Source organism: Pomacea canaliculata, linkage group LG2 (genome assembly GCF_003073045.1).
Source record: "Pomacea canaliculata isolate SZHN2017 linkage group LG2, ASM307304v1, whole genome shotgun sequence".
Classification (NCBI taxonomy): domain Eukaryota; kingdom Metazoa; phylum Mollusca; class Gastropoda; order Architaenioglossa; family Ampullariidae; genus Pomacea; species Pomacea canaliculata.
Window position 1 is genome coordinate 12,539,247 of NC_037591.1, and position 21,914 is coordinate 12,561,160.

At 36.2% G+C, this 21,914-nt stretch overlaps 2 protein-coding genes across 2 annotated transcripts in view; both read left to right on the forward strand.

Annotated features, from left to right (window-relative positions):
* On the forward strand, positions 1 to 4,587 carry LOC112557939 (bone morphogenetic protein 1-like). The gene is made up of 6 exons (XM_025228096.1): positions 1 to 144; positions 827 to 971; positions 1,458 to 1,639; positions 2,970 to 3,111; positions 3,471 to 3,693; positions 4,446 to 4,587. The coding sequence occupies exons 1-6, from the start codon at positions 1 to 3 to the stop codon at positions 4,585 to 4,587; spliced, it is 978 nt and encodes a 325-aa protein (XP_025083881.1).
* A 499-nt stretch (positions 4,588 to 5,086) lies between these two features.
* Positions 5,087 to 21,914, forward strand: part of LOC112557259 (cubilin-like) — a 31,575-nt gene continuing 14,747 nt past the window's right edge. Inside the window, exons 1-14 of the mRNA XM_025227007.1 lie at positions 5,087 to 5,099; positions 5,465 to 5,601; positions 6,244 to 6,434; positions 6,845 to 7,013; positions 8,217 to 8,416; positions 8,975 to 9,155; positions 9,567 to 9,813; positions 17,094 to 17,224; positions 18,151 to 18,370; positions 18,974 to 19,110; positions 19,340 to 19,592; positions 19,955 to 20,091; positions 20,747 to 20,937; positions 21,175 to 21,343. Of these exons, the coding sequence (XP_025082792.1) occupies positions 5,556 to 5,601; positions 6,244 to 6,434; positions 6,845 to 7,013; positions 8,217 to 8,416; positions 8,975 to 9,155; positions 9,567 to 9,813; positions 17,094 to 17,224; positions 18,151 to 18,370; positions 18,974 to 19,110; positions 19,340 to 19,592; positions 19,955 to 20,091; positions 20,747 to 20,937; positions 21,175 to 21,343 (2,272 nt within the window). The 5' untranslated portion in view covers positions 5,087 to 5,099; positions 5,465 to 5,555. The remainder of the gene's footprint in view (positions 5,100 to 5,464; positions 5,602 to 6,243; positions 6,435 to 6,844; positions 7,014 to 8,216; positions 8,417 to 8,974; positions 9,156 to 9,566; positions 9,814 to 17,093; positions 17,225 to 18,150; positions 18,371 to 18,973; positions 19,111 to 19,339; positions 19,593 to 19,954; positions 20,092 to 20,746; positions 20,938 to 21,174; positions 21,344 to 21,914) is intronic.

The following is a 21,914-nucleotide window of genomic DNA, read 5'->3' on the forward strand; positions in this document are numbered from 1 at the left end:
ATGCTACTTCAACGACAGCTGCACTTCCGACAGCTGGATGGTGTGCATTGGACGATCACCGTCGGCAATGGCAACAGAATAGACCTCTACTTTACTGACGTGCAGCTCGAGTGGTCAAACGGATGTTACAACGACAATGTTATGGTTAGTAAATGTTAAACACGTTAGAATAAGATGATGTTATACAACCCTGCCAGAGTCAGCTGGTCAACGGAAGTCATGATGACATTAGTCGTTACAATCACAAGAGATAGCGATCGTAAGTAAAGGTAAAACAAAATTAAGAAAAAAAGCACAACATAAAATAAAGTTCTCAAAATTATTCAGTTTACATTGTATAACATAACTGTTGATGACATGTTTACTTCATTCAAAATTCCTCGTATGCTTCAAGACCCAATCGAATTAGCACTTGCCAATTAAAATTGAGAGTTCCAATTTTGGAAAAGCTGAAATCGTCCTTTCTTTCAAGTGTCACGCATTTTTCACAGCAAACATTCCGAGTAATCGACTGAGTGAGCGATGCAATGTGTGCGTGCATGATATGTGTTTAAGTGCGTGCGTTGTTGTGTATGTGTGTGCGCGCGGGCGCTTGCTCGTGCTAACTCATTGGCATGAGAAAACGAGCGACTTTCAGCTTACTTTCTCTAGAAAAATCTGTAATTAACAGAAAACTCTTTATAATTGCGTTTCCATAAACTCACAGTTAATATTCATTTAAAACACATTTTACCTCTTCGTATGTATACAGTCTGTAGCCTGTGAAATTTGTTTGTAGCTGAACTAGACACACCCTATTTACTCAACGACTTTTTATGATTTGCAGGTATGGTATGATACATCGTATGAGCCCACAAGATTGTGTTACAGCTACTCGTACTATTTTCGCTCGAATCAAAACTCCATGACAGTAGTGCTTCTTTCCACCGGAAATGTAACATCTAAAGGCTTCAGTGCGTACTGGAATACAGGTGAGATTTTCCACTGGATAGTGTCCAGCGTGACGTCACAGTTTTGCTGTTGTTGATTTATCGGGTACTGGAGAAGAACAGAGATGGCATCGAAATGGAGAAACAGAGAGATTAACAGTTCATGAAATATGAAATAATATGCATCGTGGGAAATAGCATACACTCGTGAATAAGATACTTCTCCATTCGGCTGTACGAACGCCAAATTTTGTGTTTATAGTACTGTACAAATAGTGAGTGTTATTTCGCCATAAACCCAGCATTTTCAGCGATATGATTGTCTTCCTTCGATAGTATCTTCGTAAATATCTTTTCCAATTATTATGAAAGTAAGCTTTCATCGTTTGTCTGAACTAGACACACCCTATTTCGTTAGAGGGTTCTCTTCAAAACTGAGACAAAAATTATTTTATGGACATAACGTAAGATACAAACTGCTCTACCCGATCTGAGATAATACGGGATGTTTATTTTAACTGATTTCAGTTTGCGAGAGATCATTTCCAAGGGACTACAATGGGACTATCGAGTCTCCAGGATTTCCAGACGAATACTACCGGGGCCAGAATTGCCGGTTTTCTTTCTCGTTGAGTACCTACAGCCTTCTGCGAGTTATCTTCACCTACTTTCATCTCCCAAACACCTCATGTGATGCAGATTACATCTCGGTAGGTAACCATGGATAAGTGCGATGTACTTTTTATGGCAGATAAGAGTAAAGAGTGGAAATGCATGCAGTTTGTACAAAAGTGTTAAATTAATAAATAATGTCCATTTTGCTTGTAATGCTATTTCTCCCCTTGGCAAGTACAAGGCAAATGTGGAGATCAATTGCGACTTCATCGGAGAGTTCTAATCGTGTTTTGTCACACAGCACTCGTCATGTAGAAGCAGTATAGTATACAATTTTATACAAATTATAAATAAAATCAAGTAAAGGAAACATCTAGCATTTTAAATAATTTGTGAAAAAGCAAAAATTGAAACCTTTTAACACTTTCGCAACACTAAAGAGTTTCCGAGATTATTAGCTATTCTCGACTTAGCAGCGAAAGCCCTCGATTAAAATTTCGACCCGTTCTTTGAAAAAATGTATATCTATTAACCTACAATAAAGACAACTATGTGGGATACTTCGCTTTAAAGAGCATTTTAGAAACATTTACCTGGTAAGAAGTTTTCTATTAGTATGATCTACTGAAAGACTGTAACTGTATGCGACAGAGAATTCACAAATCGGGAAGTAGGTCAAAAGTTAGAAAATTAAGAAAAAAATATGTATACAATATATTTACAGACAGAAAGTACCAAACAAGCATACATTTTATTAGAATATACATTAGAATTTAAATATTACTTAGTGTTTTCTTCTCATTTTCGGTTGTTCAAGTACCAATCCAAGTTGAATTGAGTAACCGGCAACCGACTTTGACACGGCGCTTGATCAGCTAAACCTTTGCCTACTTTCAAACATTACGAAATACCGGACTTCCCCCCCCCCCCCTCTCCCCCCGGGAGCTAAAGGGAAGTAATGCATAGTGTAACAATTCCTAATATTACGGTGTTTTCTCCCTTATGTATTCATTCATTTACACACAGAATTACAACCTTAGACTCTACTGTGGTTTCAACAATTCTTCGCACCGCTGTGGGCTACGGGTTTACTAGGCCAGGCATCGCGCTCTGCCGTCTGTGGCATCATGTGATTCTTAGTCGAGAAGTTGGGAATGGGTACCCGACTCCATAGAAGGTTGTGAAACGGAGATGGGCACCACTGTACGGGAAATTCTCACTTCCCAACCACCTAAAAAAAAAGGAAGGTCATAGACGAAGTTTACTTTTAGAGAAGGGAAAAGGGCGCCGGTGATACAGACTATACCTGATAAGTATCACTAGATAAATACAGCCTGTAACACCTCACATCCCAACGACCAAAAGTTTAGTATGCGATCATAAGTACTTTTTTTGCTTTGAAGTTTCTCGTGATATTTATTTCAGGTGTACAATAATTCGTACCATCAGCGGTATTGTCACAACTCGCCGCCTCCTGACCTAACAGACATCAGCGAGATTCGGTTTGTGTCCAACTCCAGCGGGCCAGCTGGCTATGGGTTCCAGGCTCGTGTGAGCAGAGAGCTAAGTAAGTACGAAGAAAGATTAAGAAGTGTTCTCATACTTTCTATACTGTGAGGAGACAGCAGTCAGTACGTGTTAAATGTGTACATGAAACTGGAGGCTCAAGAAAAAGTGTCTGTACCACCCCTCTGCTTAAACTCCCTTACTGTTTATTTTATGTCTATCTTTAAAGATCTAGTTCTAATATAATGTTCACCAGAATATGAAAACGTTTCAAGCCTCAATTGAAAGTTGTTTATAAACATAGTATTTTTCTGCTAAATAGGGGTTGTGTTTATATATGTGTTTACTAAGCAATAAATGAAAGAGTGAATGTTAGATAAGTGTATGAATATTCTGTAAATGTATTTTCTGTCTCTTCAGAGTGTGGAAATACAGACATACGTCTGCAAGAAAATACCCAACACTACTTGTCCTATTATCATTACGAGTATTTAAATGGAAGGTGTGAATGGACAGTCACAGCAGAGAAAGGACTGGCCATCATGATGATTGGCTACATCAGTTGCGACTACGATGACTGCTTGAATCGATTCATCAAAATTTACAACGGAACAAGCAAAAATCCAAATTCCTTGATCACACCGTGAGTTGTAATCGTACATTTATTCTCAATTAAAGAAAAGAACAAACTTCCCGTCATCTACTTGTTTCTCAAAGCAAATGAGTCTGAGGAGTGACATAAAAGGTCACATCCAAGCTAAGTGACTGGTTCGTGACACTATTGTGTTTGCACTGTCTTCAAAGCACGCGCACAGTATCTTAATTTGTACTAGTTTGTACTAAACCAATTACAAGGAAATACTATAAATAGCGGTAGTCATAATGGCCTTTATACCAAAGCTACCAAAGTGTAGTGGACTAAACAAGTAGCTCTCCGTGTGAATGTTAAGCGTTTGATTATTGATGGATTTTTTTGTCTTTTCTTATGCAAACCTCTTTTAGGAAAAGAGTGTGTGTGTCTTTATCGTGTTAGTTTGTCATTTATAACTGACACAGCTTTTGGGTTAAAGTTTGGTTTAGAATTAGGGTTAAAATTAGGATTCGGGTTACGGTTTTGTTCCACGTTTTCATTTCGAACCGAATGGTTAAGCAGAGAAAACGATTGAGGTCAAGGTGTGTTAAGGTAGCAACTGCGTTGGATGCTTGTGCATGAGCAGAGCAGGTCCTGTGTCCGTCGGTGCGGAATAAAGTCGCGACAAGTTCGGAATAAATATAATAGCAGGATACCTTTCGTAAAGACCTATAAAACGTTTACTTTTAAACTGTAACCATAAATAATTGTTAAAAATCTAAGAGCACAGGTTTATTAAGCAGCTATTTTTTTTCTGGTTGCAGACGTTATCACTACTACGGAGAGATTTCTGTAGATGAGGCAACCAACACCATCGTTCTCGAATACCTCGCTGACAACAGCAGCTACTTTTATATGTCAGTAACTTTCATGGCCTACAACGCCACAGGTCATAACTGTAAGTAATCCAAACATAATATGGGATAAAAATGACTAAGTAGACGATTCAAGCATGCACACTTCTCAACAGTGCCAAAATAAACGATAACTGATTGCCTTTATATCACATCCATTTCACAGACTTCAGTTATTCTAAATTTAAACTGTTTATTGTAATTAACTTTCTCTGCCCATTTTGGTCATGCTTGCAGTCATTTATAAAAATAAATGCTTGAAACGACCTGTAGAGCCACTTGCTATTTAACGTGTTCTCTCTTTCTTCTAGTCACTTGCTGCTCAACAAATGTCAGCGCTGGGGAAGGGGACATCACCTTTACTTCGTATACATCACCAAATATCAACGGATACCACAGAAATAGAATCTGCACCTGGACTATCGAAGCAAACGAAGACCAAGTCATTCAGCTTGTCTTTAGAGACTTTTACATCGAAAGCGACTTACCTGGCTGTAATGAGTCATCACAAAGTTACCTGGAGATTTTTGACGAATCACAAACATCAGACAACCTACTTCTTCAGTTTGTATTCAAATGAAATTTTTACGGAAATACACCGATTTGTTTAAACTAACTCTTAAATCTGACACTTTAATTACTGCGAAAAAAACTTTATAAATCTTACTTACTTTATAATATTGAAACAAACTGCTGGGAAAAGTGCAAATGAATACATGAATGATTAGGGTAAAAAAGAAAAAGCAAGAGGACGGGGGCTGTACAAACGACAGAAAAACTAATTATTATTATGGTTACAAACACACATTAACACATTTTTGCTCAAAATGTGTATTGCTGTACTCGTGCTACTGAGTTTAAATATATGAGTGCCTCTGTACGTATCTTGTTTGCGTGTGTGTTTACAAAACATTTCTGTCTTTACTCAGAGCGTGCTACTATGACATCCCTCACCTTGTAACCTCTACGACCCGGCGTCTCGTGGTTGTGCTGACACTCGGCGAGGACTTTGGTTTCACCATGGCTTATTTCACAGCTCGTTACAAGTCCTTTAATGACACTGACAGTAAGATACACCCAAAAATTAATGAATTTTTGCTAAATTTTTAACTGACAAATTATATGGAAACGATATGATGATTTAAATGCTTTCATTTTAATTTTCGTTTATTCTTACTCTTTTTTCGCGAGATCTACATAAATGATACAATAAATAATAAAATTGATCACTAATTATAAGCTTGAAAAGGGCTACAAGACATATAACGGAGTTAAACATTTCTCAGAACCGAAATTTTGCAAAATTTACGAATTATACGATGAGTAAGACTGTACGTGTCTCATATATATAATATTTAAAACCATAACAAGTATAATTGGTAAAATTTGTGCATGATTATATTCTTTTTATGCAAAAGAAAACAATTATTATAACGTAAATGTCATGCATACCAATGTGCTTGCAATAATAATAATACTAACATGTAAAACGTAAAAGAAGGTGGAAAATAAATAATAATGTATTTCTTAAAAGATGTTGCATGTGTATTGTTTCAGTCCTTACATTTTTTAACAAGTTAATTATCTGTCACACATACAAAAGCCATCTGTCTTCATCTGTAAAATTCTCTTCATGACTTGTAATTTTGTGATTTCACTGTGCTGTACCTTAACACGTATGATAAAAATTAAAACTACTAATTTTTAGTTCTGCGAGACTGTGGAGGAGATATTTCTGGAGACGGGGGTGACGTGTCGTCTCCAAACTACCCGACAAACTACGACAACCTGCGAGTGTGCGAGTGGAGGATCACAGTGGAAAACACATTCAGTGTTAGGGTGGAAGTACATGACCTCCACATTGTATCTTCCTACTATTGCCAGGGAGATGCTTTACTGGTAAAACCCACTTGGAAATATCAAGAACAAACTATGAACAGTAACATACACACACTTAAGGACTGGCGATTGATCAACGCTTTTAAAATGTGGCTTTTACTGTCAATAATCGTATAGTTCAATACATCCTTGTTAACTGTAGATGCATTTAGGGCAATACTTTGGTAGGTGGTTATTTACTTCTGCCTTGAAAGGCTTACTAGACTTAGCCGAAGTCCATCCATTATCAGCTTTTATTTTAAAAATAATTAATAAATTTAGTTAATAAATTACCATAAAATTAGTACGCAGATACACGAGAAAACAAGAGTGCTTGGGAAGTTGTATCAGAGTTCTCTTTTAAAAATCCAAGTCTCAAATTTTGCATGAAGAAAAAATAATTTTTTCTTCATTTTCCTTCGTGTTATTAGTTTACTGGTGTATCCCCGACTCGCACAATGGGGTCAAACTACCGGCTGTGTGGACAGTATACCAGTTACAATGGACCCCCGATAAATTCTGCAAACAACACTCTGACGATGAGGTTTGTCTCTGACTGGCAAAACACTGGACGGGGTTTCAATGCATCGTGGAGAAAAGGTGAAGTGCGAATATGTTGAAGTATTTATCAGGGCTTCTGCTAAGGCTAAATTCTTTGGGGTCCCAGGGACCCCTTCTTCAGATTTTTAAGGGGTCCCTGTTCTTCGCCCAAATTTGAAGGGGACCCCATTGACGAAAATTGAAGGGGTCCTCCGACCTTTTAATTCGTACTGTACGCAATTTTTTGCGTAAGCAGAAGCCCTGTTTATGCTTCTAACAACGAATGTAAATGCATTTCTGTAAATATCAGTCACGCTTGCAAATTCTGATATAATCTCGTTTGTTTCTCACGACGTAAGCTTTGTAAGTGTCATAAAATATGTTTACATTTCTAAGCAGTCTGTTGAGATTCCTGTAAAAGTAGTAACATATACAAAAAATAGAATTTTAATGAATATTTTAACAGTTTTGCCAAATACAAAAATTAAGTAAACCATAATAATTTTCAATAGCACTTAAGAACACAAGCTTTTGTCTATATTATATTATCTGTATTTATGTTATACATTATATCCGCACACTAGAATAGGCCCTTGACTATCAATGACCTTTTCGTGATGTTTATTAATGGATTGACGTCTGCTGATTTGAAAAATTTTAATAACTTTGGCTTTAACGTAATAAAACAATTTTATATTTTGTCAGTTGAAGAAGAAAAGCACTTTTTGAAAAGTTTTATTCCTAATTTTAATCTTGAATTAATTATAGTAAAACTTAAGGCCAACAGTAGCTACAGTGTTGTCCATAGGAATGGGAATCCCATGGGAAACGTCCCATGGGATGGGATGGGATGGGACAGCACACATTTGTATTTCCTATGGTAGTCGATACTTGATATTGCAAAATAAATTTACTGTTATTTCATTCATCAAGGATTTAAATCTTTCCTCTGAATCATCTATTGTATGTGAAGTAGCAGGAATTATAGAACAAAAGCCGAAAAGTGGTTTTCAGTGTTGTCCATAGGATTGTTATTACCATGGGAATCCCATGGGAAACGTCCCGTGGGATGGGATGGGATGGGACAGGCATAAATTGCCATGGGATGGGCTGGAATGGGATACAAAAATATGTCCCATGGACAACCCTGAGTAGCTAGCAAAAGTCAGCTTGCTCATAATTTAGCATTGCGAATGATATATAATATCGTTTTTAATGATCTATACATATATTGTGCTTAAGGGTCCTCTTTTTCTGTTACAGTATGTGATCAGACCATGGATGTTTCAAGTGGCTGGATTGAGTCCCCAAGGTATCCAGACAACTACTACAACAATATGAACTGTTCATATTTCATACAGATACCTAATGACGACCCGGGCTACTTCATCACCTTCACTTTTCACAACTTCCATCTACAGGGGCCTGATGCCAGTGGATCCTGTGTTTACGATTATTTGGAGGTAAACAAGCTAGTTTTAATTCAGGTCTTTTAGTCGTCTCTTAGCCACTTATTTCCAACGACACCACACGTCCCGACAACAACCTAACCAAAAAAAAACGGTTGAAGTCAAGTTTAGTCAATAATCATAACGGTTAAAACGTCCAACCACCGATATCAAACAAAGGTAATCAAAAGAATTAAATTGTATCTTACTAATTCATAAATAATGCCGTAGTCTTAAGATCCGTTGCCCAAAGCAGGCATTCAATTTACAGTTGAAAAATATCCAAAGACATTTTGCTACATTATCTTCCAGATACACTTAGATGGAAAAATTACAGCTAATGTTCACCTGACTAGGAATAGAATCATACTACAATAAATTATATATGGTAAACGTGAAAATATTTCTCTCTCAAGATCTCTCTCGATATATATAAGTTTCTAAAATTGAGAAAGGGATACAGAAAAGAGTTCAAGACAAAGAGTCTACAAGGAACCATTTTATCCAATGATAGACCTCTTTTGTCCAACGATGGTCACAATGATGTAAAACTCTCTTCTACCAATCCTGCAGGTCCTACAAATACCATACTACAATCCTGGAGGACACATAGTACCTCCGAATGCCCAGCGGTTCTGTGGAACAAGCCCAACACAAACTCTCACCACCTACTTTCCAACCCTCCTACAGTTTGTCACTGACGGCTCTATAACTATGAGCGGCTTCAGCATTTCCTTCGAGCAGAAAATATCTGGTAAATAAGATTTCTCTGTGTATTAGTTTTATTTTTTACACTTGCTGTATTTATGTAAGTGCGTTTACATGATGATTAAAACGAAGATGTAAAATATATCATCAATTTAAAACGAAATATTGTAATAGTAACAAAATTTGCCATCACTCATATGAAAAAAATGCATCAAAAAAACAGATTGGTAATGAATAGACATTAAGTGTCAATATAAAAATGGACCTCATTCAGGGGTAGGAGCTATAGACTGCCACCTCCACGACACTATTCCTATTAAATTTTATCATAATCTCAGCGACAGTCACCATCCAGCAAGGCTAGACGGACCTCGCTTCTAACTATTAGTACAAATAAATACATTTCAATGAAAGCTATTAATTTTTTTTCTTTTCTATGGTTCTCCGTTGTGCTCAGAGTGCGGACAAAGTGTGCTTGTCGGAGAAAGAGGTTTCGTCGCCAGTCCTAATCATCCTGGGACATTCCCTCCCTACATCAACTGTACGACGACCATACAAGTCGAGGCTGGACACAACATCACTCTCACCTTCCAGTCGTTTTTCTTGGGAAACTTCCTGTCCAGCGGAAATAGTTGCTGGGGGTGGTCTGGAGGGGTTTTGCAAATCTTCAACGGACCATCGTCAGGATCACCTTTGATTGGGACGTATGTTTATAGTCACAAGTTTCTGTTTTAAAATCACTCATACATGAGCTCGTGTCTGGTAATGTCGGTGTTTTGAAAACTCCAGTAAATGCAAAAAACTACTTTGAAAAACGATCGACTAGACACATACCTTTAAAGGGGATAACAGGTCTAACCGAAAGTCTGAATAAAACGTGTTTGACTTTGTGTGTGGACAATTCAAATGATAATTTATCACAATTCATTTAAAATCGAAATGTCTGCAAAATATGGATTTTTGAAAAACTTGAGTCATTTTATAGTGAATTCTAATCATTGCTGACAATTGTCATGGTTTATATTGTTTTTCATATAGACGGAATGGCATCAACAATTGGCGAGAGTTACCTTGATCTGTTCATAACAAATTAATTAATATTACCTTTATTTCTACCATTTGACATGTTAAAGAGATGATGCTACAGAATTATCTGTTTCCCAACCGACAGGTACTGTGGCTATTCGTCTCCACTGCGTATCACATCATCTGGCAGTGCACTAACTCTTATCTTCTCATCCAACCACAACAATTATGCTACTGGGTTCAACGCTACCTACATGTCATCTTCACTATTACACAGTAAGTACACAGTGTTCTCATACAATGACAGTTTACCTGAGAGTCACACCTACGTGTGAGTTACCTGGTCATAGAAAACTATCCGGCAAGCGATCCTGCTACCTTGATAATCTTTCTCCCGTTAGACAGGTCACTGAACGCAGACTTATTTTGTATTTTAATCGAATTAAAAGGATATGAGAATAACCAGTAGTATGTAATAAAATATATTAATTGTATCTTAAAACAATATTTATCGAAACTAAATCAGCAGACCATTCTTTGTTTTGTAAGAAACTGTGTTAACTATTTTCATCAGAGACAGTTGCAATATTTATGCATTGAAAGTATTGACTTACAGTCAGCAATATTTGATAAAATGAAACTTCTGTTCCTCTGAACATGTTATTTCAAAAAAACGAAGAACCTAAACATTATTTATTCTGTAAGAAAACGTCTATGTTAAAAAGTGTTTTCATCATAAACTATTGCACAATTTATGAATTTAAACAATGATGAAAACTTTTCTTTTTTTAGAGCGGCTTTCTTTATCAAGTATAAGAAAGGCGAATTAGGCATGTGTACAGAACTAAAAGTTGATCAGCACTGTAGGCTCGTGTGAGCAGACAGTTCAGTAAATACAAAGAGAGTTTAAAAAGTGTCCCCACTGTAGTTGCGGGCAAAACAACGATCACCAAGAGGTTCGTGTTTACACAAAATTGGAGAGTACACAAAAAAAAACTTAAAAATGTTCCTTTCCTTAATCAGACTTATGTACTGCTTCTCCTCACAGCACTAGTTATATCATAAAGTTCACTAGAATATACCACAACTCACAAAATGATGCAGTGATGATGTGTGTTCTGTTCTCTGCAGACTGTGGAGATACTGACATCCGTCTGCAAGAAAACAGCCAACACTACTTGTACTATGACTATTACTCACAAAGGGATAGAAGGTGTGAATGGACAATCACAGCAGAGAAAGGACTGGCCATCATGATGTTAGCCTACACCAGTTGCTATGACGACGACTGCGTCAATCGATTCCTCAAGATTTACAACGGAACAAGCAAAAATGAAAGTTCCTTGATCACACCGTGAGTTGTAATTATGACATTGTCATTTCAAGACAGAAAAGCGAATATCTTTTGCAGTAAAGGCTAAGGTCTCAATTTTTAAGGACCTTTATTTTGTCTTTGGTAAACATCGTTTGTTTCTTTTCATTCAGACGTTTCTGTTTTGGGAAAATGTGTGTGCTTCATTTTGCGTGTTAAGTTGACATCCATTGATGAAGAGAGCTTTAAGTGTTAGTGTTTGATTTAGGTAAAGGGTTAGTGTTACCATAAATGTCTTGCTGGACGTTTTATTTTGGACACAATGATTCAGCAGATAAAACGGTCAAGGTAAAGGTTTGTTAAACAGTCAACCAAATTTAGCACATTGCACGTTTTTTAAACAGGTTTATCACCTTATTCAGTGTCAATAAAACAAAATGTGAGCTGTTCCTGAAACATTTTAACATCCTGATATTATTTTCCGTTAGATCTCTCATATGTATTCACATTTAGAAAGGGTAATACAGAGTGAATAAAACTTTCAAATGCAAGAACTAAAAATAAAACTTTTGTCTACGATAAGTATTGTAAAATGTGTAGAGAGTATTACTGAGAAGAAAAATACTCTTTATTCTTGCAGACGTCATCGTTACTACGGAGACATTTCTGTCGATGAAGCAACCAACGCCATCGTCGTCGAATACCTCGCTGACAACAGCAGCAACTACTTTTATATGTCAGTAACTTTTATGGCCTACAACGCCACAGGTCAGAACTGTAAGTAATCCAAACATAAGAATACATAAATATTGCTAAGTAGACGACTGAAACACATGAAGGTTTCATTATTAATGTTATAAACCGTGTCTGACAATCTTCAAGTTGCAACCTTTTCATAGACTGTGTTTGTTATGTGTTCTCTTATTGACTTTTTCTGCTATATTTTGTCGAGCATGAAGGAAAAGGTCTTAAACAACTTGGTGAGATACCTGCTCTTCTTTCTTCCAGTCACTTGCGGTTCAACAAATGTCAGCGCTGGGGAAGGGAACATCACCTTTACCTCGTATGCATCATTAAATATCAACGGATACCACAGAAATGGAATCTGCACCTGGACTATCGAAGCAAACGAAGACCAAGTCATTCAGCTTGTCTTTAGAGACTTTTACATCGAAAGCGACTTACATATCTGTAATGAGTCATCACAAAGTTACCTGGAGATTTTTGACGAATCACAAACATCAGACAACCTACTTCTTCAGTTTGTATTCAAATAAAATTTTTTCGTAAATACACCTATCTGTTTAAGCTAACTCTTAAATCTGGCAATTTAATTATTGCCTAAAACCTCTGTAAGTCTAACTACCTTTTTAATATTAAACCAAACTGCTGTGAAAAGTGCAAGTGAATGATTAGGGTAAAAAAAGAGAAAGCAGGAAGACGGGGGCTGCACAAACGACAGAAAAACTAATTGTTATGATTACAAACACACATTGTCACATTTTTGCTCAAAATGTGTATTGCTGTATTCGTGTTAGTGAGTTTAAATATATGAGTGCCTGTGTACGTATGTTGTTTGTGTGTCTGTTTATAAAACATTTCCGTCTGTACTCAGAGCTTGCTACTATGACATCCCTCACCTTGTAACCTCTACGACCCGGCGTCTCGTGGTTGTGCTGACACTCGGCGAGGACTTTGGTTTCACCAGGGCTTCTTTTACAGCTCGTTACAAGTCCTTTAATGACACTGACAGTAAGATACACACTAAACTTAATGAAGTATTGGTGAAATTTTCAACAAGAAATTCTATGGAAACGATAAGAAGTCTGTGCTTTAAATGTTTTCATTCTATTTCTCGTTTATTCTTGTTTTCTCACGGTCTATGTACATAATACGATAAGTAATACAATTGATAAGTAATGATATGCTTGAAAAGAGACATATGGCATATATTTATAACAGCGTTATACGTTTATAAGAACAGAAAATCTTGCTAAACCTTCTAATTATACTACGAGTAAGATTTTGCTTATCTCATATATAATATTTTAATCCCTAACCAGAATCTATGGGAAAATTTGTGTATGATTGTATTCTTTCCGTGCAAAAGAAAAAAGTATTTTAACATTTCATGCATATCAATAATGATGATGATGATGATGAATATGATGGTGATGGTGATGTGAAAAACATAAAAAGCAGGTCTGGAAGAAAATAATAATTTACTGCTTAAAAAGTGTTGCAAGTGTATTGTTTCAGTCCTTAAATGTTTCAACAAGCTAATTATCTGTCACACAAACAAAAGCCATGTGTGTACATCTGTAGAATTCTCTTGTTGACATGTAAGTTTGTGCTGTACTTAACACATATGATAAAAGTTAAAACTACTAATTTTTAGTTCTGCGAGACTGTGGAGGAAATATGTCTGGTGACGAGGGTGTCGTGTCGTCTCCAAACTTCCCGAAAAACTACGACAACCTGCGAGTGTGCGAGTGGAGGATCACAGTGGAAAACACATTCAGTGTTAGGGTGGAAGTACATGACCTCGACATTGTATCGTACTCCTATTGCGTGGAAGATGCTTTACTGGTAAAACCCACTTGGACACATCAAGAACAAAATATGAACAGTAATATACAATATGAACATCACACACACTTAATGACAGGCGAGCGATTGAAGCTTTTAAAATGTGGCTTTTACTGTCAATAATCGTGTCATTCAATTTATTGGCTATGTGCACGCGCTATGACAGCTACTATGAACCCCCGCTAAATTCTGCAAGGCAAAAACATGATTCTTCCTTCTTACTGTGTATTATTCTAGTTCACTGGTGTATCCCCGACTCTCACAATGGGGTCAAACTACCGGCTGTGTGGACGGTATAGCAGTTACAATGGACCCCCGATAAATTCTGCAAACAACACTCTGACGATGAGGTTTGTCTCTGACTGGCAAAACACTGGACGGGGGTTCAATGCATCGTGGAGAAAAGGTCAAATGCAGTTATATTTCATTATTTATGCTTCTTATAACGAATGTAAATTCATTTCTGTAAATGATATTCGTGCTTGAAATTCTGCTATAATCTCGTTTGTTTCTCACTACGTAAGCTTTGCAAATGTCAGAAGATATGTTGTGATTTCTGAACAGTCTGTTAAGATTCAAATGTGCTCTAAAAGTAGTAACACAGACAAAAAATAGAATTTAAATGAGTTTTTAACAGTTTTGCTAAAACACAAAAATAAATTAAATCCTATCTTCGACTGTACACAAGCTTTTATCTATCTTATTTTGTCTGTATCGCTGTTATACATTATATCGGCATTTGACTATCAATGACCTGTTCGTAATGTTTATTAAAGGATTTGTGTCTATTGAATCGAAACAATACCTTAGATTATTAACAACTTACAGCTTAATAACCTTTGTTTTAATGCAATAAAATATTAATATTTTGTTAGTGGACGAAGAAAAGTCATATTAGTAATTTTCATATTGGATTATTAGTAAAATGTAGTGCCAACTCCTGCTAGTAAAAGGTAAATTTACTCATAATTCATTGTTGGGTATGATGCATAACATCTTTTTGTAATGATCGATGTAAATGTTGTCCGTAAGGGTCTTTTTTTCTGTTACAGTATGTGATCAGACTCTGGATGTTTCAAGTGGCTGGATTGAGTCCCCAAGGTATCCAGACAGCTACTACAACAATATGAACTGTTCATATTTCATACAGATACCTAATAACGACCCTGGCTACTTCATCGCCTTCACTTTTCACAACTTCCATCTACAGGGGCCTGATGCTAGTGGATCCTGTATTTACGATTATTTGGAGGTAAAAAACCTAGTTTTAATTCATGTCTGTTAGTCGTCTCTTAACAACTTGTTTCCAACGACACCACACGTCCCGACAACAACCTAACCCAAAAAAAAGCCGTTGGTGTCAGGTTTAGTCAATAATCATAACCGTCAAAATGTCCCACCACAAATATCAAACAAAGGTAATCAAAAGAATTAAATTGTATCCTACTAATTATAAAAAACGCCTTAGTCTTAAGATCCGTTTTCTAAGGCAGGCATTCAATTTAAAGCTGAAAAATAATATCCCAAGCCATTTTCATACATTACCTTCCAGATACACTTAGATGGAAAAATTACCGCCAATGTCAATGTTTCTCTCTAAAGATATATATAAGTTTCTGAAATTGAGAAAGGGATACAGGAAAGAGTTCAAGACAAAGAATCTACAAGAAACAATATTTTATCCATTGATAGACCTCTTTTGTCCAACGATGGTCACAATGATGTAAAACTCTCTTCTACCAATCATGCAGGTCCTACAAATACCATACTACAATCCTGGAGGACACATAGTACCTCCCAATTCTCAGCGGTTCTGTGGAACAAACCCAACACAAACTCTCACCACCTACTTTCCAACCCTCCTACAGTTTGTCACTGACGAGTCTATAACTATGAGCGGCTTCAGCATTTCCTTCGAGCAGAAAATGTCTGGTAAATAGGATTTCTCTATGTATTGGTTTTCTATTTTACACTTGCTGTATTTATGTAAGTGCATTTACATGATGATTAAAATGAATATGTAAAACATATCATTAGTTCAAAACAAGTTATTGTAATGGTAACAAAATATGCCATCACTCATAAGAAAAAAACGCATAAAAAAAGCAGATTGGTAATGAATAGACATTAAGTGTCGATATAAAAATGGACCTCATTCAGCGGTAAGAGCTATAGACTACAACTTCTAAGATAATATTCCTATTAAATTTTATCATAGTATCACCGATAGTAACCATCCAGCAAGGCTGCACTACAGACCTCGCTTCTAACTATTAGTACAAATAAATACATTTCAATGCAAGCTATTAATTTTTAAATTTTTTACTTGTTCTCCGTTGTGCTCAGAGTGCGGACAAAGTGTGCTTGTAGGAGAAAGAGGTTTCGTCGCCAGTCCTAATCATCCTGGGACATTCCCTCCCTACATCAACTGTACGACGACCATACAAGTCGAGGCTGGACACAACATCACTCTCACCTTCCAGTCGTTTTTCTTGGGAAACTTCCTGTCCAGCGGAAATAGTTGCTGGGGGTGGTCTGGAGGGGTTTTGCAAATCTTCAACGGACCATCGTCAGGATCGCCTTTGATTGGGACGTATGTTTTGAGCCACAAGTTTCTGTTTTAAAATCACTCATACATGAGCTTGTGTCTTGTGGTGTCGGTGCTTTGAAATCTTCAATAAATGCAAAAAACTACTTTGAAAAACGATCGACTAGATACATACCTTTAAAGGGGATAACAGGTCTAACCGAAAGTCTGAATAAAACGTGTTTGACTATGTGTGGGGACAATTCAAATGATAATTTATCACAATTCATTTAAAATCGAAATGTCTGCAAAATATGGATTTTTGACAAACATTTTATAGTGAATTCTCATCATTGCTGACAATTGTCATGGTTTATATTGTTGTTCATATACACGGAATGGCATCAACAATTGGCGAGTGTTACCTTGATCTGTTCATAACAAATTAATTAATATTACCTTTATTTCTACCATTTGACATGTTAAAAAGATGATACTACAGAATTATCTGACTGTTTCCTAACCGACAGGTACTGTGGCTATTCGTCTCCACCACCTATCACATCATCCGGCAGTGCACTAACTCTTATCTTCTCATCCAACCACAACAATTATGCTACTGGGTTCAACGCTACCTACATGTCATCTTCACTATTACACAGTAAGTACACAGTGTTCTCATACAATGACAGTTTACCTGAGAGTCACACCTACGTGTGAGTTACCTGGTCATAGAAAACTATCCGGCAAGCGATCCTGCTACCTTGATAATCTTCCTCCCGTTAGACAGGTCACTGAACGCAGACTTATTTTGTATTTTAATCGAATTAAAAGGATATGAGAATAATCAGTAGTATGTAATAAAATAAATTAATTGTATCTTAAAACAATATTTATTGAAACTAAATCAGCAGACCATTCTTTGTTTTGTAAGAAACTGTGTTAACTATTTTAATCAAAGTCAGTTGCAATATTTATGCATTGAAAGTATTGACTTACAGTCAGCAATATTTGATAAAATGAAAATTCCGTTCCTATTAACACATTATTTCAAAAAACTAAGAACCTCAACATTATTTATTCTGTAAGAAAACGTCCATGTTAAAAAGTGTTTTCATCATAAACTATTACATAATTTATGAATTTAAACATAATGATGAAAACTTTTTTGTTTTAGAACGGCTATTTTTATTGAGAACTTCTGGTCTTCATAGCAGATGCTATTGCCGGGTACATCATCAGAAAACTATTGCTTTCTTTATCAAGTATAAGAAAGGCGAATTAGGCATGTGTACAGAACTAAAAGTTGATCAGCACTGTAGGCTCGTGTGAGCAGAGAGCTCAGTAAATACAAAGAGAGTTTAAAAAGTGTCCCCACTGTAGTTGCGGGCAATACAACGATCACCACGAGGTTCGTGTTTACACAAAATTGGAGAGTACAGAAAAAAAACACTTAATAATGTTCCTTTCCTTAAACAGACTTATGTACCGCTTCTCCTCACAACACTAGTTATATCATAAAGTTCAGTAGAATATACCACAACTCACAAAATGGTGCAGTGATCATGTGTGTTCTGTTCTCTGCAGACTGTGGAGATACTGACATCCGTCTGCAAGAAAACAGCCAACACTACTTGTACTATGACTATTACTCACAAAGGGATAGAAGGTGTGAATGGACAATCACAGCAGAGAAAGGACTGGCCATCATGATGGTGGGTTACATCAGTTGCGACGACGACTGCGTCAATCGATTCCTCAAGATTTACAACGGAACAAGCAAAAATGAAAGTTCCTTGATCACACCGTGAGTTGTAATTATGACATTGTCATTTCAAGACAGAAAAGCGAATATCTTTTGTAGGGAAGGCTAAGGTCTCAATTTTTTATGGAACTTTATTTTCTTTGGTAAAGACCGTTTGTTTCTTTTCATTCACACGTTTCTCTTTTAAGGGTATATGTGTGTGTGCTTCATTTTGCGTGTTAAGTTGACATCCATTGATGAAGAGAGCTTTAAGTGTTAGTGTTTAATTTAGGTAAAGGGTTAATATTACCATAAATGTCTTGCTGGACGTTTTATTTTGGACACAATGATTCAGCAGATAAAACGGTCAAGGTAAAGGTTTGTTAAACAGTCAACCAAATTTAGCACATTGCACGTTTTTTAAACAGGTTTATCACCTTATTCAGTGTCAATAAAACAAAATGTGAGCTGTTCCTGAAACATTTTAACATCCTGATATTATTTTCCGTAAGACCTCTCACATGTATTCACATTTAGAAAGGGTAATACAGAGTGAATAAAACTTTCAAATGCAAGAACTAAAAACTAAAACTTTTGTCTACGATAAGTATTGTAAAATGTGTAGAGAGTATTACTGAGAAGAAAAATTCTCTTTTTTTCTTGAAGACGTTATCGCTACAACGGAGAGATTTCTGTCGATGAAGCAACCAACGCCATCGTCGTCGAATACCTCACTGACAACAGCAGCTACTATTTTTATATGTCAGTAACTTTCATGGCCTACAACTCCACAGGTCAGAACTGTAAGTAATCCAAACATAAGAATACATAAATATTGCTAAGTAGACGACTGAAACACATGAAGGTTTCATTATTAATGTTATAAACCGTGTCTGACAATCTTCAAGTTGCAACCTTTTCATAGACTGTGTTTGTTATGTGTTCTTTTATTGACTTTTTCTGCTATTTTTTGTCGAGCCTTAAGGAAAAGGTTTTAAACAACTTGTTGAGATACTTGCTTCTCTTTCTTAGTCACTTGCGGCTCAACAAATGTCAGCGCTGGGGAAGGGAACATCACCTTTACCTCGTATACATCATTAAATATCTACGGATACCACAGAAATGGAATCTGCACCTGGACTATCGAAGCAAACGAAGACCAAGTCATTCAGCTTGTCTTTAGAGACTTTCACATCGAAAGCGACTTACATATCTGTAATGAGTCATCACAAAGTTACCTGGAGATTTTTGACGAATCACAAACATCAGACAACCTACTTCTTCAGTTTGTATTCAAATGAAATTTTTACGGAAATACACCGATTTGTTTCAACTAACTCTTAAATCTGGCAATTTAATTATTGCCTAAAACCTTTGTAAGTCTAACTACCTTTTTAATATTAAACCAAACTGCTGTGAAAAGTGCAAGTGAGGACATAAATGATTAGGATAAAAAAAGACAAAGCAGGAAGACGGGGGCTGTACAAACGACAGAAAAACTAATTGTTATGATTACAAACACACATTGTCACATTTTTGCTCAAAATGTGTATTGCTGTATTCGTGTTAGTGAGTTTAAATATATGAGTGCCTCTGTACGTATGTTGTTTGCGTGCATGTTGACAAAACATTTCCGTCTGTACTCAGAGCTTGCTACTATGACATCCCTCACCTTGTAACCTCTACGACCCGGCGTCTCGTGGTTGTGCTGACACTCGGCGAGGACTTTGGTTTCACCAGGGCTTCTTTCACAGCTCGTTACAAGTCCTTTAATGACACTGACAGTAAGATACACACTAAACTTAATGAAGTATTGATGTAATTTTCAAAAAGAAATTCTATGGAAACAATAAGAAGTCTGTTCTTTTAATGTTTTCATTCTATTTCTCGTTTATTCTTTTTTTCTCACGGTCTATGTACATAATACGATAAGTAATACAATTGATAAGTAATGATATGCTTGAAAAGAGACATATGGCATATATTTATAACAGCGTTATACGTTTATAAGAACAGAAAATCTTGCTAAACCTTCTAATTATACGACGAGTAAGATTTTGCTTATCTCATATATCATATTTTAATCCATAACCAGGATCTATGGGAAAATTTGTGTATGATTGTATTCTTTCCGTGCAAAAGAAAAAAGTATTTTAACATTTCATGCATATCAATAATGATGATGATGATGATGATGATGATGATGATGATGGTGATGGTGATGTGAAAAACATAAAAAGCAGGTCTGGAAGAAAATAATAATTTACTGCTTAAAAAGTGTTGCAAGTGTATTGTTTCAGTCCTTAAATGTTTCAACAAGCTAATTATCTGTCACACAAACAAAAGCCATGTGTGTACATCTGTAGAATTCTCTTGTTGACATGTAAGTTTGTGCTGTACTTAACACATATGATAAAAGTTAAAACTACTAATTTTTAGTTCTGCGAGACTGTGGAGGAAATATGTCTGGTGACGAGGGTGTCGTGTCGTCTCCAAACTTCCCGAAAAACTACGACAACCTGCGAGTGTGCGAGTGGAGGATCACAGTGGAAAACACATTCAGTGTTAGGGTAGAAGTACATGACCTCCACATTGTATCGTACTCCTATTGCGTGGAAGATGCTTTACTGGTAAAACCCACTTGGACACATCAAGAACAAAATATGAACAGTAATATACAATATGAACATCACACACACTTAATGACAGGCGAGCGATTGAAGCTTTTAAAATGTGGCTTTTACTGTCAATAATCGTGTCATTCAATTTATTGGCTATGTGCACGCGCTATGACAGCTACTATGAACCCCCGCTAAATTCTGCAATGCAAAAACATGATTCTTCCTTCTTACTGTGTATTATTCTAGTTCAATGGTGTATTCCCGACTCTCACAATGGGGTCAAACTACCGGCTGTGTGGACACAATAGCAATTACAATGGACCCCCGATAAATTCTGCAAACAACACTCTGACGATGAGGTTTGTCTCTGACTGGCAAAACACTGGACGGGGGTTCAATGCATCGTGGAGAAAAGGTCAAATGCAGTTATATTTCATTATTTATGCTTCTTATAACGAATGTAAATTCATTTCTGTAAATGATATTCGTGCTTGAAATTCTGCTATAATCTCGTTTGTTTCTCACTACGTAAGCTTTGCAAATGTCAGAAGATATGTTGTGATTTCTGAACAGTCTGTTAAGATTCAAATGTGCTCTAAAAGTAGTAACACAGACAAAAAATAGAATTTAAATGAGTTTTTAACAGTTTTGCTAAAACACAAAAATAAATTAAATCCTATCTTCGACTGTACACAAGCTTTTATCTATCTTATTTTGTCTGTATCGCTGTTATACATTATATCGGCATTTGACTATCAATGACCTGTTCGTAATGTTTATTAAAGGATTTGTGTCTATTGAATCGAAACAATACCTTAGATTATTAACAACTTACAGCTTAATAACCTTTGTTTTAATGCAATAAAATATTAATATTTTGTTAGTGGACGAAGAAAAGTCATATTAGTAATTTTCATCTTGGATTATTAGTAAAATGTAGTGCCAACTCCTGCTAGTAAAAGGTAAATTTACTTATAATTCATTGT

What these genes read in the sequence shown, in the direction of transcription:
- LOC112557939 (XM_025228096.1), top strand. Translation starts at nt 1, where the DNA reads ATGCTACTTCAACGACAGCTGCACTTCCGACAGCTGGATGGTGTGCAT. An exon ending in GTTACAACGACAATGTTATG is followed by an intron (nt 145 to 826) that starts GTTAGTAAATGT and finishes TATGATTTGCAG; the next exon opens with GTATGGTATGATACATCGTA. An exon ending in CAGTGCGTACTGGAATACAG is followed by an intron (nt 972 to 1,457) that starts GTGAGATTTTCC and finishes AACTGATTTCAG; the next exon opens with TTTGCGAGAGATCATTTCCA.